At 43.9% G+C, this 21,685-nt stretch overlaps 1 protein-coding gene and 1 non-coding gene across 9 annotated transcripts in view; one reads left to right on the top strand and one right to left on the bottom strand.

Annotated features, from left to right (window-relative positions):
- Plekhg1 (pleckstrin homology and RhoGEF domain containing G1) overlaps positions 1 to 21,685 on the top strand; it is a 205,232-nt gene that overhangs the window by 128,752 nt on the left and 54,795 nt on the right. For all 8 annotated transcript variants that reach the window (XM_078018899.1, XM_078018898.1, XM_078018900.1 and 5 more), the window contains one exon: positions 20,657 to 20,757. In XM_078018899.1, coding sequence (XP_077875025.1) covers positions 20,657 to 20,757 — 101 coding nt within the window. The remainder of the gene's footprint in view (positions 1 to 20,656; positions 20,758 to 21,685) is intronic.
- On the bottom strand, positions 10,671 to 10,744 carry Trnaa-ugc (transfer RNA alanine (anticodon UGC)). Its single transcript has one exon. It is a non-coding gene; the product is annotated as a tRNA-Ala (tRNA).

Here is a 21,685-nt window from a genome sequence, read left to right as displayed (position 1 = left end):
AGCCTCATAAGATCGGGCCTCAGATAGAGTTCATGGCCTGTTTTACCCTTTTAGTAAAGTTTTAAAATAGTTCATAATGTTGCATAATGCTGTATAATTGGAAGCTAAATTCCCCACTACAAATGCCATCTTTGAACTTTCAGATACTAAATGAGGTCATCCCTTGGGATGTCAAAGATGTGTAGTTTGTGGGGAAAAAAAAAAAAGTGAGTAAAAAAAGTATAGCATGTATTTGGACTTTTATCTGTCATACGCGAGAGACCTAAAATCCTTCAAGTATCTTCATCCATAAAGTATACTTAAAAACAAAGAAGTGAATATTACAGCCTTGATGTCCAACATTTAAACAGCCAGAGCTTAAGTGTGTCTTTGCTGGAAGACTTTTCGTGGTACTCCAAAGCTGTAGCTCCACAAGGATTCAGGTAGTGACCTCTACCCCCAGGTCTTGTCTTTCTGAGTCTATGTGGCTCCTTCCTGATGGTGTAGACAGACAGGTAGAAGAGAGAGGGGTACTTTCTGCATACCTAGTGACTCGAAATGCATGGAAAGCTATTCTGCCTGTGGCAACCATTTAAAGAGCAAGTTGCTTTGAGCCCTGGTGGTATCGGATGACTTGGAGGGATACCTAGCTCAGGTGGGGGGGAACAAGACTTCACCCAAACGTGTGCAGAAGGAAACCTGTACCCACGCTGGGGACTTGTTGCAGTGGGTCTACCACATTCTCTGCCCAGACACTCAGCTGGGGACCTTGCGAGACGTCTGTGATGGGATAAAGGGGACTCTAAGCTGGCTCTTGTCCTGAGGTCCCCTTCCCTTGCAGATGACACTTTCAAGTTTGGAGTCAGTTTCTAGTAAAGCTTGGCTTCCCAGGGGCCTGTGGGAGACAGAATTGCCTGGTGTGGAGAGGGCCCTGTGTGTCTTTGCACTTGGCTGTGCTGAATGGTTGTATGTGCCTCACCTCCCCTGCAACTCCACCAAAGAAGAAAGCTTATGAGCCCGGGAGAAGGCTGTTGAGAGAGGGAATTGTTACAGATTTTATTGTCTTTTCTTTGCAGATGTCCTGCTTGATACCCTCCGTCCAGTTTAAATAGCTCTTATTATACTGGCACTTTTTACGAGGTTCATTTAAAGTTTTTTGAGTACTGAGGGGAAAAAAAGTGTTCCATGCTGGAGTGTAAGACTTGGCAAGGATTGTTTTTAATGAAGCCTTGTAACGTGGGTGGATTTAATAGGGAATGTACACTGTAGTACTTGGCATAATTTAACGTGCTCTTTCCTTTTACGTGGCATTTGAGCACTTTTATGTGAATGTGTCTCTTTAGCATAATGGGTGAATGAGCCCTTCCCTAAGACCATTCAAGATCTCTAATGACTTAGAGGCTGACCTGTTGGCGTTCTGCTTATGTAGAAGCTGTTCCTTACATAATGCTTCTAATTACTGTGCATGGAACCTCACTTAGATTATTCACTTTATTATCTCTTTTCATTATTGTTGTTACCATTATTATTTTTATGATCCTTCCTCTTCACCCTACCTGGCTCCTCTCTCTTATCATCCCAACAACAGCAGCACAGACATAGAAGGTGGTAGCGCTGAGTGATTCAGGGTGTCCTGTCTTCTACTTGTTGCCATCTAATTTGGAAGACTGAGCAGGGAGTTGGCTTTCCATTTCTTTCCATGCCTAATGGGTTTTCCCATTTGGGATATTTTGTAAATATCTTCTGATTGATTGCTAATGACCAATGGAAACAGTTCCAGGTGGGCAGCATTTGGAAAAAGCAACGAGGTTTGCAGGGTTGCTAAGGTAGCTGTTGGCAGTAGGCAGATGCTCATGGGTACCAATGACTGGTTTTCTCCAAACCTTGGAGCCAGATCTTGAGTCAAACTTAGGAAAGTCATTCTAAATGTCTACATTGGTCAGATTCTCCAGGGAACATGGTAGGCAATGAGTGTCACCTGACACCTTAAGTTTTGTAACCATTCTAATGTAGCTATAAAAATGCTATGTGGACACCACTTCTAAATTTTGTAGATCTATGTTTCAACAACAAAAACATTAAAGAATAACATCAGCAGCAACTAATATTTGAGTGCTTGTCATGTATCAGGCACAGTATTGAGCACTGATATCCTTCCAGCCCCATCATGTGGGTACTTTTATAGTTCCCACTTTAGCTGGAGAATATTGAATGTAGAGAGGATAAAGTAGGTCATTCAAGGTCATGTACATAGTGCTAGAGATGGACCCAGAGCCCAGGTGTTTCTCCAAAGCCAACTCCTTTCACTGCTAGTCTACACTGTTCTCTCAAATCTCCTCTTTGACCCCAACCAAGTTCAGTGTTTTCAGCAATATGACATACCTATTTCTTAAAATCACTTACTGTGCAAAATCACTTGGGGGAAATCAGACGCAGAGTAAAGTGAAATACTGAGCAAAGCACTCAAAAACCTTATTTTAAAAAAGGTAGTTATCTAGCAAAAATACAGGCACAGTTTTATACATGTTAAATGGTTAAAAACCACATATGTAGTATAGTTATTATGACACTGTATAAACAGAGGCGAATTTTAGAAAATTCAGATTGTTCCCTAACATATTAATTTGGATCGGGACATATTCTTATTTCCTAAACAAACGTTCCATCAGAGCCGACTGTACTTATTTTTTGGAGTACTGTGACTTGTTCCCTCTCCTCTTTGCTCAGACTAAAAGATGAAAGAATATGCATGCCAGAAAGCATGGCCTGCATCTTTTGTTTCTACCTTATAAGAAAAACTGGTTTAAAAGACTTCCAAAAGACACTGTCTTAGCAGTGTGAGAATCGACTCATTTCTGAAAACCAGCACGGCTGCTCCTAAACACAAACAGCTGTAGGGAATTTTCCTTTTAGTGAAAGGACTTTCCTAGTTTGGTCAAAGAGTATCGTGCAAACTATATCATCTGCTGCCTGTGAAACTCAGTACACAGAGGAGACTTGCTATATCCGTATTTCTGATGTTTAAAAATTAGAGTAATATAGAGTAATAATCACCTTGCAGACGGGGAGTTAGCATATAAGGACAAGCAGCATAATAAAGGAAAGTAAACCATTGATAGAAGCTGTACTTTTCACAGACATTACAGGTGTATACATTTTATTTGCATATTCAAGTATTTTTAAAAATGCCCAGAACTTGGGTCAGGAGGTACAGCTCAGTGTTGGAGCATTTTCCCGGCATGGAAAAGGCCTTAGGTTCAATCACAAGCACAGCAAACAAACAAACAAAAACCCTGCAACTCAGAGTCCCTTCCCATTCTATTAGACTTTGCTTTTAGGGCAACATTTTTACTTTAAATGAAAGGGCATTTCAAAAAAAAAAAAAAACGTCAGTTAACTCAGGTGATTGAGTAGCTGTTATTACTGGTCTGCTAAAGAGCTGCTGATATATTTCAAAGACTGCCTGTGGGCAAAATTCTATTGAAGATTTGCTAAAACAGGTCCTTTCGGTTGAGTTAGAATCATGCTGCTTTTTGGGTGTGTGCCATCTTGAATATTCAGTTATACTGAGTGGGTAGAAAATTATAGAATTCAAGAAATTATGTTCTAAACAAACCAACCTGCAGCTGGGAAAAGTTTCCCACGACCAGAAACACCTTCCAAAGACAAGGTGTCCTTGCACTTTGTACAGCTAATCCCAGAGGACAGTTTACCCAGGTCATGGACGAAGTCTCCTGTGAGTGTCCACACCACCCTATTCCATGACAGAGGAAAGAGGCAGCTTCTGCTGATTCATGAGTTGTCAGCTCTGTAATTCAGTAGTTAACTATTCTCTGATCATTTATGTTTTCAGTTTCTCCTCTTCCCACCAAGACTGTTTTGCCACTTAAAGGTAATGGCATTGTTCTAGTTGTTATATTGCATGGAATTTCTGAAACTTTTTTTTTAGTTGTTGATAGACTTTATTTTATTTATTTATATGTGGTGCTCAGAATTGAACCCAGTGCCTCACACATGCCAGGCAAGTGTGCTACCACTGAGCCACAGCCCCAGTCCTGAAATCATTTTTAATGGTAAAATAAACATACATAAAAGTAACCATTTTAACCAATTTTAAGTGTACAATTGCACAGGAATGAAGCACATTCACATTCCTGTGCAGTCATTGCCAAATCCATCTTCAGAACTTTCTGTATCAGGCAAACTGAAACTCTGCCTATTAAACCATAATCCCCCTACCCTACCCTCCACCCCAGGTAACCACCATTCTGCCCTCTGTCACTGAATTAAGCACTCTAGGTGCCCTTTTTAAGTGGAATCACATAGTATTTGTCCTGCTGTGACTGCTTCTTTCATTCAGTGGAGTGTCTTCAGGATTCATCCAAGGCATTGAATTTCTTTCCTCTTAAAGGCTGCATAATATTCCATCGTGTGTTTACACATTTTCTTTAACCTGTTGATGAACACTTAGTTTCTTCTAATTGCATGGGATTTTTGATTTGGTAGAATCGCACCCAGTTTTAGAACAGGAGATAGGTCAGTTAAGTCCGACTACAGATTCTGAAAGAACAAGAATAGTTGTATGGCTTATAAAAGTTTACATAGAAGTTTCATATCCCTCACAGGCAGGATTGCATCTGACATTTAACTGGCTGTCAGAAGATATTTGCTGATTAAATACTCAGCCGTGAACATTTGCAGTAAATATTTGCTGTCTTTTTTAAGCATGAGGAAATGGCCAGCCAAAGATCACAGTGACTTCCCCAACTGGGGGCAAATCCTAGCTCTGTCACTTGTTACCTTTGATCTTGAACAATGGCTTAACTTCTGTAATCTGCGGTTTCTTCCTCTTAAGACAGGGGAGATATTGGGAACCCGGGACACTGTAGGGATTAGATGAGTAAATGCCCGTAAAGCGCTTTGCAGAGGCCCAGCCAGCCTAACCCTTGATATGGGCAGCTGCTGAAGTCCCAGACCCACAGAAAAATATTGGCAGTGCCAAGATGTATCCTAGTCCTGCCTCCCATTCACTCCAGTTGGAAACAACTGGAAAAAACCAGGAGCATTTTACTGAGTGCCTCTTGTGTATCAGTTAAATACATGTGAATGAGATTTTCTAGAAACACATGACTTTCCTTGCCCAGTTCTCTCCATCTCGGCCATTGCCAGGGATAGAGCTGGGCCTGGGAGAATGTGAAGGGAAGGGCCTGTCACTTTTTCTATATCAAGTGACCGCATAATTCAGACAAAACCAGAGCGTGAGACAGAAGGAGATGGGAACAATTAGGGTCATTTGTGACTTCCTGGGACAAGTCTAAAGCCATCCAGAAATTAACTTTTTTCCCCTAGTTCTGGTATAGGAAGCTTTTTGAGAGTGAGAAACTGTCTTCCACCATCATTGATTTAGCAGAATCATGCCAAACCTTAGACCAGGTCTTTCTGGGTTTGTCCACGTGTGGTTATTAACAGGCCAGCTGGTGCTCTGGGAGCCTATGTTGCAGATCTATTTTGTTCTGAACTAGGAGCTCCCCTCAAAGTTTCCGGTGTTTTTGGGAACAGAATAAGGACGAAAGGTTTACTGATAGAATATGAAGAGTGACTTATATCCGAAATTATCCAGAATGTTCAAAAGAAAATCTTACTTGGAGAAAATTCCTACTTCAAAAATAGGAATGAATGCAACATCATAATGATCCCTTAGGAGAAACGCCCAATTAACTGGTCATAAACTAGATTTATACCTAGGATAGTCGGCCCTCATAAACAGGTTCAAAGGGGCCATTATTTGAGCAATTAAAAGCTATCACTTGAGAAATCTGGTTAGGAGGAGCAACTGAAACCCAGGGGTTCTTCTAAAGCAGAGGCCACTGGTGAGACTCCTCTGGGAACTTTCACAACTCCTGCTCCCCCACCTGCACCCTGGGCTGAGGGATCCCTCTCTGTGGGGCTGGAACCAGTTTTCCTTAAAGCTCCCCAGTCCCTGTAGACGGTAAAAGTTGCGATCTGCTGTTCTAGCAAGAATTTTTTTTCCCTTTGTTCTAAAGCAAACAACAGACTTTTTTTTTTTTTTTTTAAAGCAACACAAATTACCTCTTCATCCCCATGGAATGTAACAAAATCCCCAAAGGAACAGACTTTAAAAATCTACAAGAACTGAACCCAGATCCTGGCTCTGATACGTGCCTGTATCTTCTTGGACAAGTCATTAAACTTTTATGAATTTCATTTCCCTGGCCCCATAGGTAAAATGGGAGTAAGAGGATTGTTGTGCAAATTAAATAAGGTCATCCATGTGAAACTCTTAGCACAGTGTGAGGCATACAGGAAGCATTCAAATGAGAATTATTATTATTATTATTATTATTATTTTGATCATTCACCTCATCCATATTATTTGGACAAGGCCAGGAATTTCTAGTAGATTTTAAAACACTAAAACATTGAGCTTGCTAATCTATGCTGAGTTACCATTTCACAATGTGATTTTGACAGTAATTTAAAAGGATCTGTTACAGTCACTGTAGTTTTTAGCTTACCTGACATACCTACTTGCAGTTGGAATTCATTTCTAATAGAACAAAAGGCTGTGATGGTTTCAAAATTATGATTTGAGCTCAAACTGAGGTTTATTTAATGACCAGAGCTCTGGTCTGGACTCCAGTTCCACGCTGACAGTCAGCTGCGTGCCTGTGGACAAACAGCCACTCTGACCTCAGCTTCTTCCTCTATTAATGGGACTAATTCAAAAAGCCTCAATCTGTAGATGCCTGGCGAGTGCATCCCCACCAGCCTCAGCTCTCAAGAGGTCCTTTGAGCCGCCAAAATAGATATTTCAAACACCAAACAGTAAATCCTGTGTCTTTACCCAGAGAGAGGCCCAGGCTTTCACTAAGAGCCTATTTCACAGTACATGTTTAAAATAAGCTTAATTATTTGGTTTCCTAGCCTACAGCAATTGGAGGGGGTGGAAGGAGGTGGATATGGCTTTACCAAGGAGCCAGAGGAAAGAACCCTTGGACTAATTAGTGTAAGGCCAGTAGCAATGGTGCAGATTCACCTCGGTCACCCTGGTGACTTGTGAACTGCAGCCCCTAGCAGAACTGAACTCCTTTCTGATGCACCTCAATACCAAGAAACTTCCACGTAGGTATTGTGTTAGCTACAGCACCTAAAATGCCTCGCCTGACTCCTGGCCTTCGTAAACAGCATGGCAATTTAATGGTAGTTAACTTTTTAAATGCTTTGTATTGCAGAAAACTACACATAACTTGAAGTTTCAGTAGAATTAAGTGCGCTCAGCGTCCATCAGCCTCAGATTCGATCTGTCCCCAGCTCATCTCTACCCTCTCCAACAGGAGCTATACCCATCAAACCCAGTCTACTTTCTGCATCTGTGAAATCTCTCTTCTAGATCCCTCATGCCAGTGGAAGTTCTGTCTCCGTGTAGTATTTTTGCCCTTTGTGGTGTCTGGCTAATTCCATGGAGCATGTTCCCAAGGTACAGCCACATTGTAGTATGTGCAGAATTTAATTATCATTAACTCTTAACACGTAGGGAAAGTTCTGTCACAATGACTGATCCTGAAACAAACATGAGATGGCACTTCATTAAAAAAAAAAAAAAAGTAAGAATCTTCCTTACTCTGTAAGGATATTTTTTAAAAAAAGAAAAGGAGCTTCAGTCTCTCTCCAGCCCCAGGGGGAGATCCAAGGCTTTTTCTAAATAAGTTTCTTTGTTTTGTTAAACTAATATAAAGAGACCCCACCAGGAAGGCAGACCACAAACCGTGCTGAGAGGCCACAGCCTGAGTCTGCTGTTTGAAATGGCAAAATCCTTCCTAGGACTCCTGTGTGAGTGTGTGTGTGTGTGTGTGTGTGTGTGTGTGTGTGTGTGTGTACGTGTTGGGGGAGAGCCATTCCTTTAAACTATACACTAAAAATATGTTCTTTGGGAGGAAAAAAACACCACCTTTTTTTTTTTTTTTTGGTCACTGTGACAAGTGTTCCTTCCGCTTGGGGACGGGGCTTACTGTCCTGCTGTTAACCTTTCACTGAGCTCTTAGTGGGACATGGGGAAGGAGGGAGCTGTGTGCCAGCCCACAATAAGTGCAGACCTGCTGAGCAGAGTGCTGCTTTTGTCCCGTCTCCCACAAAGCGGACAATAAATCACTGGCCCTGGGTCTGTTTACGGCCCCACAATGGAGTAGCAGATGCCAGTGCTCATGAGCAGGGGTAGGACTTAATCTACTTTTGATTAGAGGAGCGTTTCTCATGCAGATGCCCTAGCTGGGTAGGTGGGAGGGAGTTAAAAATGAGCTGCATAGCTTAGGAACCTTTGTCATCCTCAAGAGGTGGCTTGAAAATGCTGTCCCTGCAACAAAAGAGAGAGCTCCAGAGGAATGTGGGGCTGGGTTACTATTCAGGGCAGCTCCTGCCCCGAGAGGGAGGGCTGGGGACTCAGTTAACCCTGGCCTGCCTGGCTCTGAGTTGACTGACCAGGTTTCCAGGAATTCCTCTGCAAACACGCAGGGCCCAGAGCGCTAAAGCACTGCTCCTGTGAATGGCTGACCGCTCTGTGGGAGAGAAGGAGCTACAGACAGGTCTGATGGCTCTGTGTGAGGGTTTGCCTGTGCTTCCTCCGTCATGGAGCACCAGACGCCCTGAGACAGAGGGTAGGGAGGGTCAGAGGAGATCTGGGGAAGAGAAGAATGAGTTCACCAGGTATGGGTAGGCAGGAGGGACAGTTCAGGCAGCAAGAGTGGAATAGGAAATAGAGCCGACAGGGCACCAGGAACTTCCCACAGAGCAACAAGTGTGTGTGCTGGTGGGAGCAGGGAGGGAGAAGGATCCAGAAAGTGGTAACACTGAGCCTAGCAGGGTAGGCAGGGATCACCACCTTGAAGGACTCCCTCTCTGCTGAAGGATGGGAGAATCACTGCAGGATTTTACACAGGAGCCATTCCACCAAACTCGAGTTTTAGAAATCCTTTGAAAGTTGGAGGGGTAAGGCCTACACTAGAAGATTGGCTAGGAAGTCCCTGAACATTCAGGCATCCAGGTGAGAGAAGAGCCCTTTTCAAAAGTGACACTGGCTGGAGGGACAGGATTTGTCTTTTGGCAATGCAGCAAGAAGGCAAGGATCCTGGAAACTTGGGTGGCCCATAGGACTTTTCAGGCCCATTTCTCCAGTAACTATCTTCAGACCCTCTCCTGCCACTGATGGTTGAGAATAAGCTGCTCGGCGTAATTAGCCTTCCAAGATCACTAGTAATACCAATGGAGTATTTGCTTTTGAACCAAAAGAAGCTCTGAGGCAGCCCATCTCACAGTCCTACTGAGGAGGAAACTGGGCCCACAGGGCAGGGACTGCCACCAGACAGTGTGTGCTGAGCCCTCACGCCAGGCACCTGGAATGGACCTTGGTGTTCAGCCTCTGAAGGATGAGGAGACATGGCTTTGTATTATTCCTGGGTAAGAGCTAACACAACAGAGTCTGACCATGGGGGATATCCTGCCAGCGGTCTGGGCCTTAGGTCCAGGCTACCCGACTTGGCGTCTGGTGGATTTCCGCCTTGCTGCACCTGGAGTTTGCATGCAACCTGGGCCTTAGATAATGAACCCCGTGTCCCATCCCCAGTCTGCTCCTTCCTTGCATGAATCCACTTTTAACTTTCAGAGTTAAAGTTCCTGGGACATCACATTTGCAGTTTGCATCTAAAGCATGTTGTCCACCTCTGTTCAGATCACAAAATGGCTGCTGTAGAAATTCATATCATCTCTTGGGGGGGAAAAAAATCATCTATGAAAACCTTGACCTATGAGCACATTTTCTTTTGCCCTTTCTCTCTCTCTACGTGTGTCCTACTGTCTGTTAGTTCTGTGTAACAAGATGGCCATGGACATTTTAAAGAGGAGAGAAAAAATGGATTCCCCCAAGTCATACATTTCACCCCCTGAGCATGAACTGGGACCAACCCTCCATGACAGAATGACAGAAGGAAATCTTTTCAGGTGTCCCTTGGCCCTGCACTTTGGAGGAAATCGAGTTTCTGGGGAACATCCCATCATTTTTGTGCATCTTCTTTGCTGAGGAAAGACCCCCCACACACACGTTCTCTCACCTGCTGGGCCCTCTGCCTACTCCCTGCAGCTCATCAAGCCGATGACTGTTTCTGTATCAATAAATAACTCTGGGTTGAGATTTTACAGTGATGAGATCAACAACAATATCACCAGAGAAGCAATCAGATATGTCCTCAGGGCTTCTCACTGTTTGGGTTAGAGTGAATGGAATAGTTTTGCCTGTGCACTTCCAGATTTAGCTGTGGATTACCTAATGAGGCCAAAGGATAATCACGTTCATTTCCCTCCCAATACTACCATAAAGTGTTCAGTCCTTGTGTGGATTCTTCAGTTTAATATATTTATATATCCTCATTGCATTGCAATTTTTAAGTAAAAAAAAAAAAAAGAAGCTTGACCCTGAGGTCATCATCAGTTTGTGTGACTAAGTCCATGGGAAGTTCATCTGATGTCCTTCAGCTTGTTCCTACTTCTGGTTACTATTGTCCAGGTGGTCCCCACTTTCTTCATCTGGTTGAAATTCTTTTGTTTCAGAGTTAAAGTTCCAAGAAAGTAAGCACATATAACACAAAGCTTTTGTCCTTAAGGACTTGGTTTTGTTTGTTTGTTTGTGGTGCTGGGGATTGAACCCAGGGCCTTGTGCATGCAAGGCAAGCACTCTACCAACTGAGCTACATCCTCAACCCCAAGGCCTTGTTTCTTATACGTCTAATGAATACTGTCTGAACACCTACTGTATACAGAGCAGGTTGCCATGAGAATTATCTATATTACTGTTCTGGCCTCCATAAAATGGTGGAAAATCATTTCAATTTTTAAATAAATTATACATTTAATTACTGTCTAACACATTAATTAGCTCTAATTATGTTGGCAATATAGATGTGGATGTGCCGTATCTGCTTGAATGCACCATTACTCGGTGTCCTTATTTCAAAATTTCTGGTCCTTTAGAATTAAGAGTGCTGGGATAAACTGTGGGTCATGATTTGATGTGTGAATGGGAAATGTTTTTGGTGCTGAAATCAGTAACTATCTTGATATCCAGTAAAGGCTTTTAAGCCATCGATGCTCCAAAACAATGTGAGGAGCTCAGGGAGGCAATCGGAGCCCCCTGAGATATCTGGACTGTCAATTGTGCACAAGAGTGTGTGTCCCGTGTTACTTGAAGACATTTGCTGCATATACATGCTCCTGTGGGAAGAGGTACAACACTGGCCACAGCCACCTCGCCACCGGGAGAGGCTGCTGTCCCGTGAGGTCAGTCTGCCTCTGCACGTGGTCCTCTGTGCCTGCAGGACTGCCCTTTCTTTTCTGGCTTTAGATGGATCTTAATTTCAGGCCAGCTCCTGACTCTCCAGCTTTAAAACACTCTGATCTCATTGCCGGACGGTTTTGTAATACTTAAAAAGAGCACAGAGCTGAAAGAGCTAAGGTAATTTATTTGTGACGATTCTTTACGGTGACCCTTCCACCAGGAGAGTGATAGCATCATGTCTGTAAAGAAGGACCAGGTGACTGACTGATGTCTGGTGACCGTGACCGGCAAGGAAAGTGAGACATTTTGAAGGACATTTGAAGCCATGCATAATGACCAGGAAGAAAGAGGACGTGAGAACATGACAGGAAGACACAAGCCCACTTTGAGAATCACGTGGCAGTGGTTGAGAGCTGAGCATTCTGGCCGTGTGCTTATGAAAACTTGAAGGCAGAGGCTGGGCTGGGAGTGTGAGTGGGGCCGACAGCAGTGCAGATGTGGGCTGTGATGGTCCTGCAAGTGGCAGGTGCCTGGTAAATGAGAGCAGGTGTGTTTGGTAGCCTCTACTTGCTATCTAGTAGGAACTACTTTTACCCCCAGAACAAATCAGTCAGCACACATCTCCCTTGATAAGTTTTAAAACCTCTGAAGCAAACATTTAGCGTTTCCATGCCCTGGCTATCCTCCGCTGATCCTGGTCCAAATGTGACTTGAGTCATTTATTCTCTGTGTGACCTTGGAAGAATCACAGAACCTTGCAAAGCTTCTAGCAAAAGAGGATAAACAATGGGACCCATGTCCTAGGGTGTGAAGACTAAAGAGATCAGCATAAAAGGAAAGAGACAGTACCTAGCCGTAAATCTTAAAAAAAAACACGGATGATAAATAGCAGTGAAGAGGATTCAAATTCAGCTCATCTAATAATATACATTTATTTTACTGATCTTTTATTTTTTGCACCATATAAAAAAAATCCCTCAGGCTTTATTTAATTTTCGGTAATTACTATGTGTCAAATTATACCAGCAGTACTTTGATTATAATTGAGATGAATCAGTTTCTTATTTTCAGGCACTTTAAGCCTTGCCAAGACATCGCATTCCCTCCGTCTCCCTGGGCATCCCCATTTCTCCGTTAAGGACTACAGCCATGTCTAATTGTATCTGTCTGCTTCCTTACCTGGCTTGAAACCTGGAAGAGTAAAAAAAGCAATAATAAAAAAATACTCCATAAAAGTTAAGCAGATGAAAGAGCATAAAAGGAGAGACAGAGGGAAAGAAGGCAATTGGAAAGACCATTTTCTAGAGAGTGGTTAATAAACTTCCTTCACGTACATATTTGAAAAGACAAAATTATAGGCTGGGGTATGTGGCCTAGTGGTGGGACCTTACCTAGCATGCACAGGGCTCTGGGTCTGAACCCAGAGAGAGAATCACCACACAATTATTTTAAAGATCTTAATTGGCTTTTATTTGCTATTCTATAACCAGGCAACACCTCTTCCTATAAAATAGGATGAATATTCTGATGAGCTGAACAGAGGTTTGGCTTTCTAGACCAAAGAGGGGTTGAGGAAAGCAGAAACAGAACAAAAAGCAGATTATTTCAAGTTTCTTTATAGCTTTGAAACAGAAGGGACTTCTTATTATGTGGGCTTAGGTAAAGTGCCCCTTTTTGATTGGTTGTTATAAAAATCCTATTTTTGGAAAACTAGCCCTTAGCTCCAGTGACTCCTTCTCTTCTGGTCTGTTCTGCTGGGGCCAGTGCAGGAGGTTAGTCCAAGACAGTGACCACCTGCAAAATGTAATTAGCACCTACCCAGTCAGGGCCCACTGGGAGCCTGGTTCTGTGCTTTTCTCCAGGTATCATGGTAAACACTGCTTGCCAATTTTGAAGATTTTTAAACATGTTATATATTTAAGTGTATCCAAAAGCACATGGATTATTATAGAAATCCTTTTTTTTTTCTTTCTGGAAATAATGATAGCATTAAAGAGTATGCATTATAAAAAAAAGGAATGGTAGCTTGCAGATAAGTAGGGAAAGATATTTCACTTTATCACAGGACATTCTCATGGCTGTGTGTCTACCTCTTTTACTTTAAGAAGAGCTTTTGCCTGTGAGAATGTTGTCGATGTAATTTGCAAACTTTATGCATAATTTTTAAATGAATTTTTAACATAGTAATGGAAAATTAAATTTTTCTGCTGTGTTATGCTGGTAGGGACTCTTCTCCAAGAGTCCCTACCAGCATAAAACTTTTCTAATAGTTTTAACTAAGCAGAATGTGTGAGATTAATTTTAGCGTTCTATTTGTACCAAGCTCTCTTCCAATAATGATAGCATTCTTCAGATTATGTGCACTGATAGGAAGATAATAAATGATATTAGTAGGAAGTAAATAAACACGATTGATTTCTATAAAAGCTGTCCAAAGTATGGGGAAAATGGACATCCGGTGCTTTAAGAACTTCTTAATAGGTTAATGCTAATCCTGTTTCTTAAGACCTTGTGTATATCCCTAGATGACGGTGGGCTCACAGTTTCTGCTTAAAGTCTTTGGGGGAGATCAATTCTCCCAGTTGTCCTCAAGCAAAGGTGCATTTCTCTGTCTTCTTAATGTTCCTACAACACCCCCCCTGCTCTCACCCCTCCCCCAGGTCCCCCCCCCCCAGGTGCTCTGGGGGAGACCAAGCCAAGTCCCGCCCCTTCCAGGCCTCTCCTTCCTGAGAGGAAACCCTGAGTTCCCTCCTTTAGGAGGAAGTAGGGAGACAATGGAGGGGCTGGACAGGAAGGTGTCATTTGTGACAGGACAATAAGAAGGCCATTCCTGACATTTTTGACTGAAGTTTCATGCATTGAAGATATTAGAGAAGGTAAATGAGGCTGAAACCTCCCAGTGCCTTTTTCCACCAAAACTTCCCTGAACCATTAACCGACTTCCACATGTTGCCAACAGGATCCGCCTCTGAATGGAACATCAGGGAAAGTCTGAAATGAGAACCGCTGTCGGGGCAGAGCTGCTTTGAAGGCTCCTGTGGGGTGGGAGTTCCTCCTCTGCCTCCCCGTCCTGTCTCCTCTTCTTCCTCTTCCCCTTTTCTTTCCTCCCTCGTCTCTTCCTGCTCTTTCTTTGCTCCTCATGTTCCTGGCTCTCTTCAGTGACAGTGGCAGGAGGACTTTGTGCTGTAGTTTTGGCACGCGGCACGTGGCCTGGGAGCTGCTTCAGGCCGACTCAGAGAAAACACGGTCCCACCATAAGGGCTTTGGTTTGTAGCTGGTGGAGTGGCCCAGCCCCTGGCTCCCGTTTCTTTTGCTGCCCCTTCCTCTCCCTAGAGGAGGAGAGGGAAGACCGACCTGCAGATTGGACTTCGGGCACTCTATCTGCAGGCCACGGCAGGAATTGGTACTCCAGACCCTTCCAGTGGCTTATTTGGAAGAAACATAAAGGCATTTTTTTTAAATTTGAAATTATATTCCTCTGTACTGTCCCAGCACTTGTAAGTAAATGCTATACTGTGACTTCATTTTTTAAGTGTTTTTCTCCTTTGCCCTCTGTCACCACCTAAAGGAACAGTAATCATTGCCATCGCCTCGCAACACCCCGTTGCTCCTTCAGCTGGGCCTTGCAGGTGGCGACTGTCCTCCCCCACATCTTTATTAAGTATATTGTAATAAAGCTACTGACTGGGATAGGATGCAGCCGTCGTACAGAATGAGAAAGAACCATATTTACAAACAGGAAGTAGGTCTGCCTACATGCATTGAGTAGAAGAAATAAAATTATGGCTCAAATACAGAATCTCATTATGACAGGTAAAACTGTCCCCGCTAGGACGTGGCCTGGAAGCATGGGTCCCACAGTGTCAACCAGTTATCTCTGGAGAACTTTGGGGAGAGGGTAAAGGCCTGGGGGAAGGGCGAGCTTCACCTTCTGTGCTCTGACTTGTGTCATGAAGCTGCCAGTGTTGATGTGGCCGCTCCTGGGCCCTCTCTGACGGACGGACGGGGCTTCCTGCCCGGGTTCCCAGGAAGTGCTCACAGTCCTGTCCTCCTCCCGGGTCTCGTCTTGGTCTATCTTCTTCAGACTCACATTACCAGCTGTTCCCCTCTCGGAATCCCAGGCTTCCTGCTTCCACCTTCTCCTTCCTCCATCTTCAGATTGCTCAAGGGTGGACAGAGGGATGGGTGGACAGGTCACTTGATCCATCCTGCCTGGTCCTGCCTCTCTTCAGTTACCACCCCATCACTCTCTTCCCTGTATAAACCCCTCCCATTCCATACTGATCTGTTATTCCTCTTCCAAGTCAGTCTGAGCCCACTCTGGTCATTGAATTTGGGAGTCCACTATTCCCCATGTTTCCTGAGACCGGCCCTAGGAGAGGGGAAAGCTCATGACACGCTCTGTGCTTCAAACTCTCTCAGGCCTGTGAAGGCCCTCGCCCTTACCCCCACTCAGGATGATGCTCTTCTACAGAGTGGGCCACAGCTCTGAGTGGGCGCTGCTCAACCCACTGTTTGCAAGGGCTGTTGGTGTTTTCCCTGAGCGGAGAGACCCCCAGGAGGCTCCTTCCTGCTGGCTCAGGCCTGCTGACCCCTGCTGGTGCTGCAGTTTGCTGGCCCTGAGGTCCACGAAGCTGCATCCTGGTGGCCAGGTGCTTGGCATAGTCCTGGGCCTCTCCTCCCTGTCGGTGCTCCATAAGATGGAGCCAAAGCTGCACCGAGGGCACTTCTAGCTCCCACAGAGCCCCCCTGAGCAACTGCCCCCAGATCCTGTCCTGATGACCCTCGCTGGGGATGGCTCTCAGTCACCCAGCCGTAACACACCAGGTCTGAGGTGTCATCTCCACCCAGACTCACAGCTTCTCTTCAGCTCCCAGGGGAATGGGACAACAGGGTGAAAGGCAAAGACCGAGTCTCTGGATTAGCTGCACCAAAACATAGGCCTTGTCCCCTCCCCACAGATCCCCAGAGATGTCTTGAAATATTTCATCTTGGTGTGAGGAAATCCGTTCCAGGGGGTACCTGCCCATCAGAAAGGCCTAGAACTGCCCTGCCACGGCCTCTGCAGAACAGACCAGCAGGGGCAGCTTTAGGTTAGTTTTAACTCACATGCTACTTGGGGAAAAACAGCAGAAGGGAACAGAAAAGCCCGCAGCTCTATCTCCCTGCTGCAGCCCAATAGAGGAAGAGACAGAGGGTCTTGGTACTGACTGACTTTAGCAGACCCACTGCCACAGTGGATGATCATATGTCCTCTGAGAAGCAGGTGGAGCCACACCCACCTCCTTGGAGTGGAAAGTGAGAAGAGAAGCCCCAGACTTCCTTCTCCTGAAATCCAGAATGGTGGATCATTTGCTTAGGTCTTGCTCTTTCCTCATTAAATACCTCCTGTCCCATAAAATCTCTCCTCTCCACCCGGCTCAGGTGTGCACTCACCTGCCCTGCCACACAAGTCTTCTAAGCCGCCTCCCTGGCATTTTTTATAGCCTCTATTCTACTTCTATATCCAAGCTGGAATGACCTTTGATCTCACTGCATCCTCCTGTGGCCGCCATCCCCTACATAGCAGCAAAGTCTCTGTGATCTGTCCATCACTGCAGCCCCGCCCTCCAGTCTGGATGCTCCTGCACATGCCCAGCTCTCTGCAGCCCATCTCAGTTCCTGAGGTCCTGCCTGTCCTGAGATCAACCCCTCCCCACTCCTTTCTGTGTCTTCCTTACCCTGTGCCTGTGTTGTCTTGCCCCTCTCCTCCTTGATGCTGTGGTCTCCTTCCTGTTTTCTCTTATTCAAGCTCTACTCATCTCAAAGATCAGCTCTTTCTGCATCATCACCACCCCCTTTGTAGCCTCACTCTCCCTCCTGGAGTGGGAAGGTTTCCTCCTGCACCTGATTATTTCAGTCCTCCAGTGGGAACACTGTAGTGGACCTATTTGTATACAGTTGGACCAGGCAGGGAGCTCCAGGGGGAATGGCATGATGTGTGGTTGACTTTTTTAAATTCCTGGCTTGTGAAACAACTTGGCACACATTCTTATGTCCTTAAAAAGTGGGATGGTTGGAGGGTTTGTATGAATGAATGGGAGTGTGCTTTTAAATTCTAAATGGCTATGCAAATGGAAGTCTGTTTTCAATGATATCTCCATTGAGTACATGGCCAGTGACTACTTTCTGGAAAAGGAGGAGGAATTAGAGAAATGGAAAAAGCACGTTCTCCAAAACACAAACATGTAGAGTTTTCTGCCAACCTGCCAATACTCTGATACTTTTGTAAAATACAGTAAGAAAATGAATTTTGAGAAAAGTTAAACAGACAACAATAAGACCTACCAAATATAAGTACAGGTTTATGAGTAGATTCAGCAGATATTTAGTTGTCCTGGCAAACTACGAGCATGCTCACTCTCAGCTTTGTACTTACCTCATTGCAGAGCAGAAACAGTGTGCAAACTAGTTCCTGCCCATTTACTGTACCTGCAGTTAGACTTGGATATTTTCAGTAACCACCCGTGGAATGAAAAAATTAATGAGAGGAAACCACTCATGTGTAAATCTAATGGTGGAGATGGTAAGGACATAAATTAATCAGAAAATAAACAGAGGACACTTAAAATTGCAAAACAAAAAATTATTGGAATGATAAAAAAAACCTTTGGGGGTGCATTGATCTCTCACAGAATAATTGTCTTAGTGCAAAAGTTTTAAATTGATCCTTCATTGTTAACAGTATGGTAGCCAAAGATGCTGACATTGTCAATAAAATTAATAAGCAGAACAACAGGCTCTAATAAATGTCACTGGTATCCTTACTCTGTCATTTTGAGCACAAATGAACTGTTATTATCACTGCGCTTCAAACCTCTCATTTTGGCTCCAGATGATTATAGCTATAATGGAGAACTTGCTACTGGAGTCTTCGGTAACTGGTTCAAGGTTAAAGCCTCATACTTAAAAGCTTAACTGTGAACAGTGGAGGGAACATGCTGGGGCCGTACGACTTTGATCTGTTTTCTAGAATGACCTGCAAAATCTTGGACACCCAATGATCTATTTTCTCAATAATTTCAGAAAATAAGCATCTTTTAAAATCCAATGTCTGTACCATGGATGCTGAGGGTTTTGAAGCTCTCAATTAGAGAGGGCCATCATTGGTTGGAAACCAGGGCCATGTGAGTCTTTAAAGCCACATGGAACTCTTCAAGCCCCTTTTCCCATCTTTCTCTTACATGAAGAATTTAGTCTTGGGTTTCTGCAAGTGAGCATGCTTTGTACATGAAGTATGGAAAAGGGTTTTTCCTTCTCTTGAAAAGCCCCAAGGCAGAACATCTGGAGCCAGCCAGGTGAATTTGGGATGCACACCCACCTCAGTCCCACCTCTCACCCTGAGTTGGTGTGGTTCATAGCTCCCCAGATTCTTCTGCTTTACCTTCTTAGTTTTGCATGCTACATGATTTTAAAAATGTCCAGCAAGGCATTAAACTATCCTCAAATATGGGCATTCCAAGCAAGTCGAGGATTAGCCCATTGTACCATGTGTGATTTAACAGAAATATTGATGAATACGTTTGATTTTTTCAGAAAGCTCAAGTTGGTTCAACATGCACTGTTACTTCAATTCTCATCTTCCTTCGCTTCTTTTATTTGGGCATTAACGTCCTCATCTGCAAGCGTCCAAACTCATTATCATTGTTCGATTCCTGACAGTAAGGAGAACAGGCCTTGCTATCGTGGGGGTTTAAAGGCCAATACACTTAGATTTGTGAATCTGGTACCTTATGGAGATGACCACTTTCTTGAAAATAAAATCTGTTACCAACGAAGCTTGATTAAAAAAAAAAAAAAGTCTATTAGCATTGTTTCATGTGTGACAGTGATTTTAGTTTGAAAAAGCTAAAATTGAAACTTATGCAAACCATAAAGTGTGCTACTTAAGAAAGTTGATGAGGAAGCCCTTGCCTTTTTTTTTCTTCTGACAAGTGAATTCTTTTTATTCTCATGGCATAGGGAGCATTCTCTGAAATAGACCAGTTATTAGGGCACAAATCAAATCTTAGCAAATACAAAACAATAGGGAAAATTCCTTGCATCCTATCAGACCATAAAGGAATAAAATAGGAATCAATGACAAGATAAAAAAATAAAATATTCTAACACCTGAATCAATAATACACTTTTTAAAAAAAATATGAAAGCTTGTTTTTAGAAATTCTGGGCCGTTTTCCCATTTTGATCAGAACCTCTCTTTGCCACCTCTCTTATTCCAGTCCCCATAGTTTCTCCCCAGCATACAGCCCTGTTTTTTGGAGGAACAAAAAGAACTCTAAAGAATGTGGATTATGAATAGGTGTGAGGAGGAGTCCTCTGCTGGCTCTCAAGTCCCAGTTCTCCTTGGAGTCCCCTCTGAGCACCTCTCTCACTGCTGGGCGTGGACTGCGGTTTGGTGCTGCTGCTCCCTGGTCTGGTGGCTCCTCTGGGGCTGCAGGTCGCACGCTCCCTTTGATAGGGGGCCTTGCTGCATTGTTCAGCCTCGGGCAGCGGACTGTATTTATTTTTTCATTTTACATTATTTCAGCTGTTTTCACTTTTTTCTTGGTTGTTTTCTCGCCTCCTGCTGAGTTCTTCTTCAAGCGTTGCAGGGAGGAAGGGAACACTCAGTTATGAACCCTGCAGCACACACAGGGTGGGAAGCCGTTTTCCCCTTTCTCAGCAATTCAAAGAGTTCCACTGTCAGTTGAACCCGCTGGAGATCTGGACCCGTGGTAGATCTGCCTGCAAGTGGTTTCTATGTTAATACACCTCAGACCATTCCAGAGCATCCTCAGGGCTCACGGACGGGTACCACCAATCACAGAGCGTAAGCCTATTGCACAAGTGCTTATTATTTTAGAAGCTTTTGTAAAGCAAATTGGTATTTGAGGAAGAATTTGTTTCTATCCTTTAACAACTGACAACTTTATGACTTAAAGGTTGTGTTTAAAATAACTGTCCCATTTTAGAATTTTTATTTCTGGTTTCCCACTAGATGAAGTTTGGAGTCTTTTGAATCAGTCAAGGAATCGGGAGCCATTATGCCAAAACTGACATTATTGGTAACCATTCCTGTCCTTCATTTAGGGAAGCTCTAGTACCTTCCACACTCTTTCACCTTGCTAAAGTTCCGTGTTCTCCAGGTGAGTAGTTTCATCGTCAATGAGGGAACAGCTCTGGGTTCTCAGGGTCCAGTTAACGAGCACAACAGCATCAGAATCATTTGAAACAGACCTGAGCGACTTGTCTTGCATAACTAAAGGTGACCTGGAAAGGGTCAGGTGTGTTTAACTCTGTGTGTTGACTTCACAGGATTACCTCGACTGTATCAGGGACCAAGCAAAACTTCCCCTGGGGACTGAAGACAGAGCCGCCCTTTTTGGAAACATACAGGACATCTATCACTTCAATAGGTAAGTTGATACTCAAAAGACTGCTCTCCCATGGAGCATCATGAATTTTTCTCAAATGAATATCGGCTAAGAAAATTCACCCGTAACTCCTGGTTCTGCTTCTTACATCTTTACAGCCTATCATGCCGTGAAGTTCAAGTTCTCTAACTAAAGGCATCCTTGTTTTCTATGTGATTTTTCACATTGATTCAGTATTCTATCCCTCTCCATCCTTCTGGCTTAGAGAAGAGACCTGTTTGCCCTGAAGTGGGCATGGAAACCCTTCTTCCGCAACCAAACATCCCAAAATACACATTTCCCAGGTCTCCAGCATCCACAGCTATGCTGGATTTTCTGTGAATTTTCTTCTTCCTGAGGAGTGGGATGGACACAGTAAAATACAGTCGGTCCTTTAAGTTGTAACATAATTAATCTAATTTAAAATCCACTTAATTAATAATCTTTTCAAATAATTTAATTCAGATGTCTATTAAGTACCTCCCAGGTAGCAAGCACTAGAAAATTACATTAGTAAGCAAGAGAGGGAACTGACGGGAGCGGAAGTGAGCACATCAGTCACTACAATCCACTGTGAACCTTTGGAAGACGAGCTAGTAGGTGGGCTAACCACACAGGTGCTGATGTCAGCACCCATGGACTCCTATGCCAGCTCAGCCATGCCCAGGCCCTGGTTGAGTCTTCAAACCGAATGAAATACCTCCTTCACTTCAAGTCTTTGATCAAATCGTACTTTTGCTACGAGGTTCACCAGGTACCCCTACCCACTCACCCCTATCCTCATCTCCTTTACTTTTTCCTTTCTCTCGTGACACTTGTTAACTCCTCACATTCTGTATGATGGGCGTTTCCATTATGTCTGTGGTTTCTTCCTTCCCACCCCACTCCCAGAATACTCCAAGGACAGGGATCTGTTTTGTTACTGCTGCAG

Source organism: Ictidomys tridecemlineatus, chromosome 8 (genome assembly GCF_052094955.1).
Source record: "Ictidomys tridecemlineatus isolate mIctTri1 chromosome 8, mIctTri1.hap1, whole genome shotgun sequence".
NCBI lineage: Eukaryota > Metazoa > Chordata > Mammalia > Rodentia > Sciuridae > Ictidomys > Ictidomys tridecemlineatus.
The sequence above is the reverse complement of the archived record's forward strand: the minus strand, read 5'-3'. Positions and strand labels throughout refer to the sequence as shown.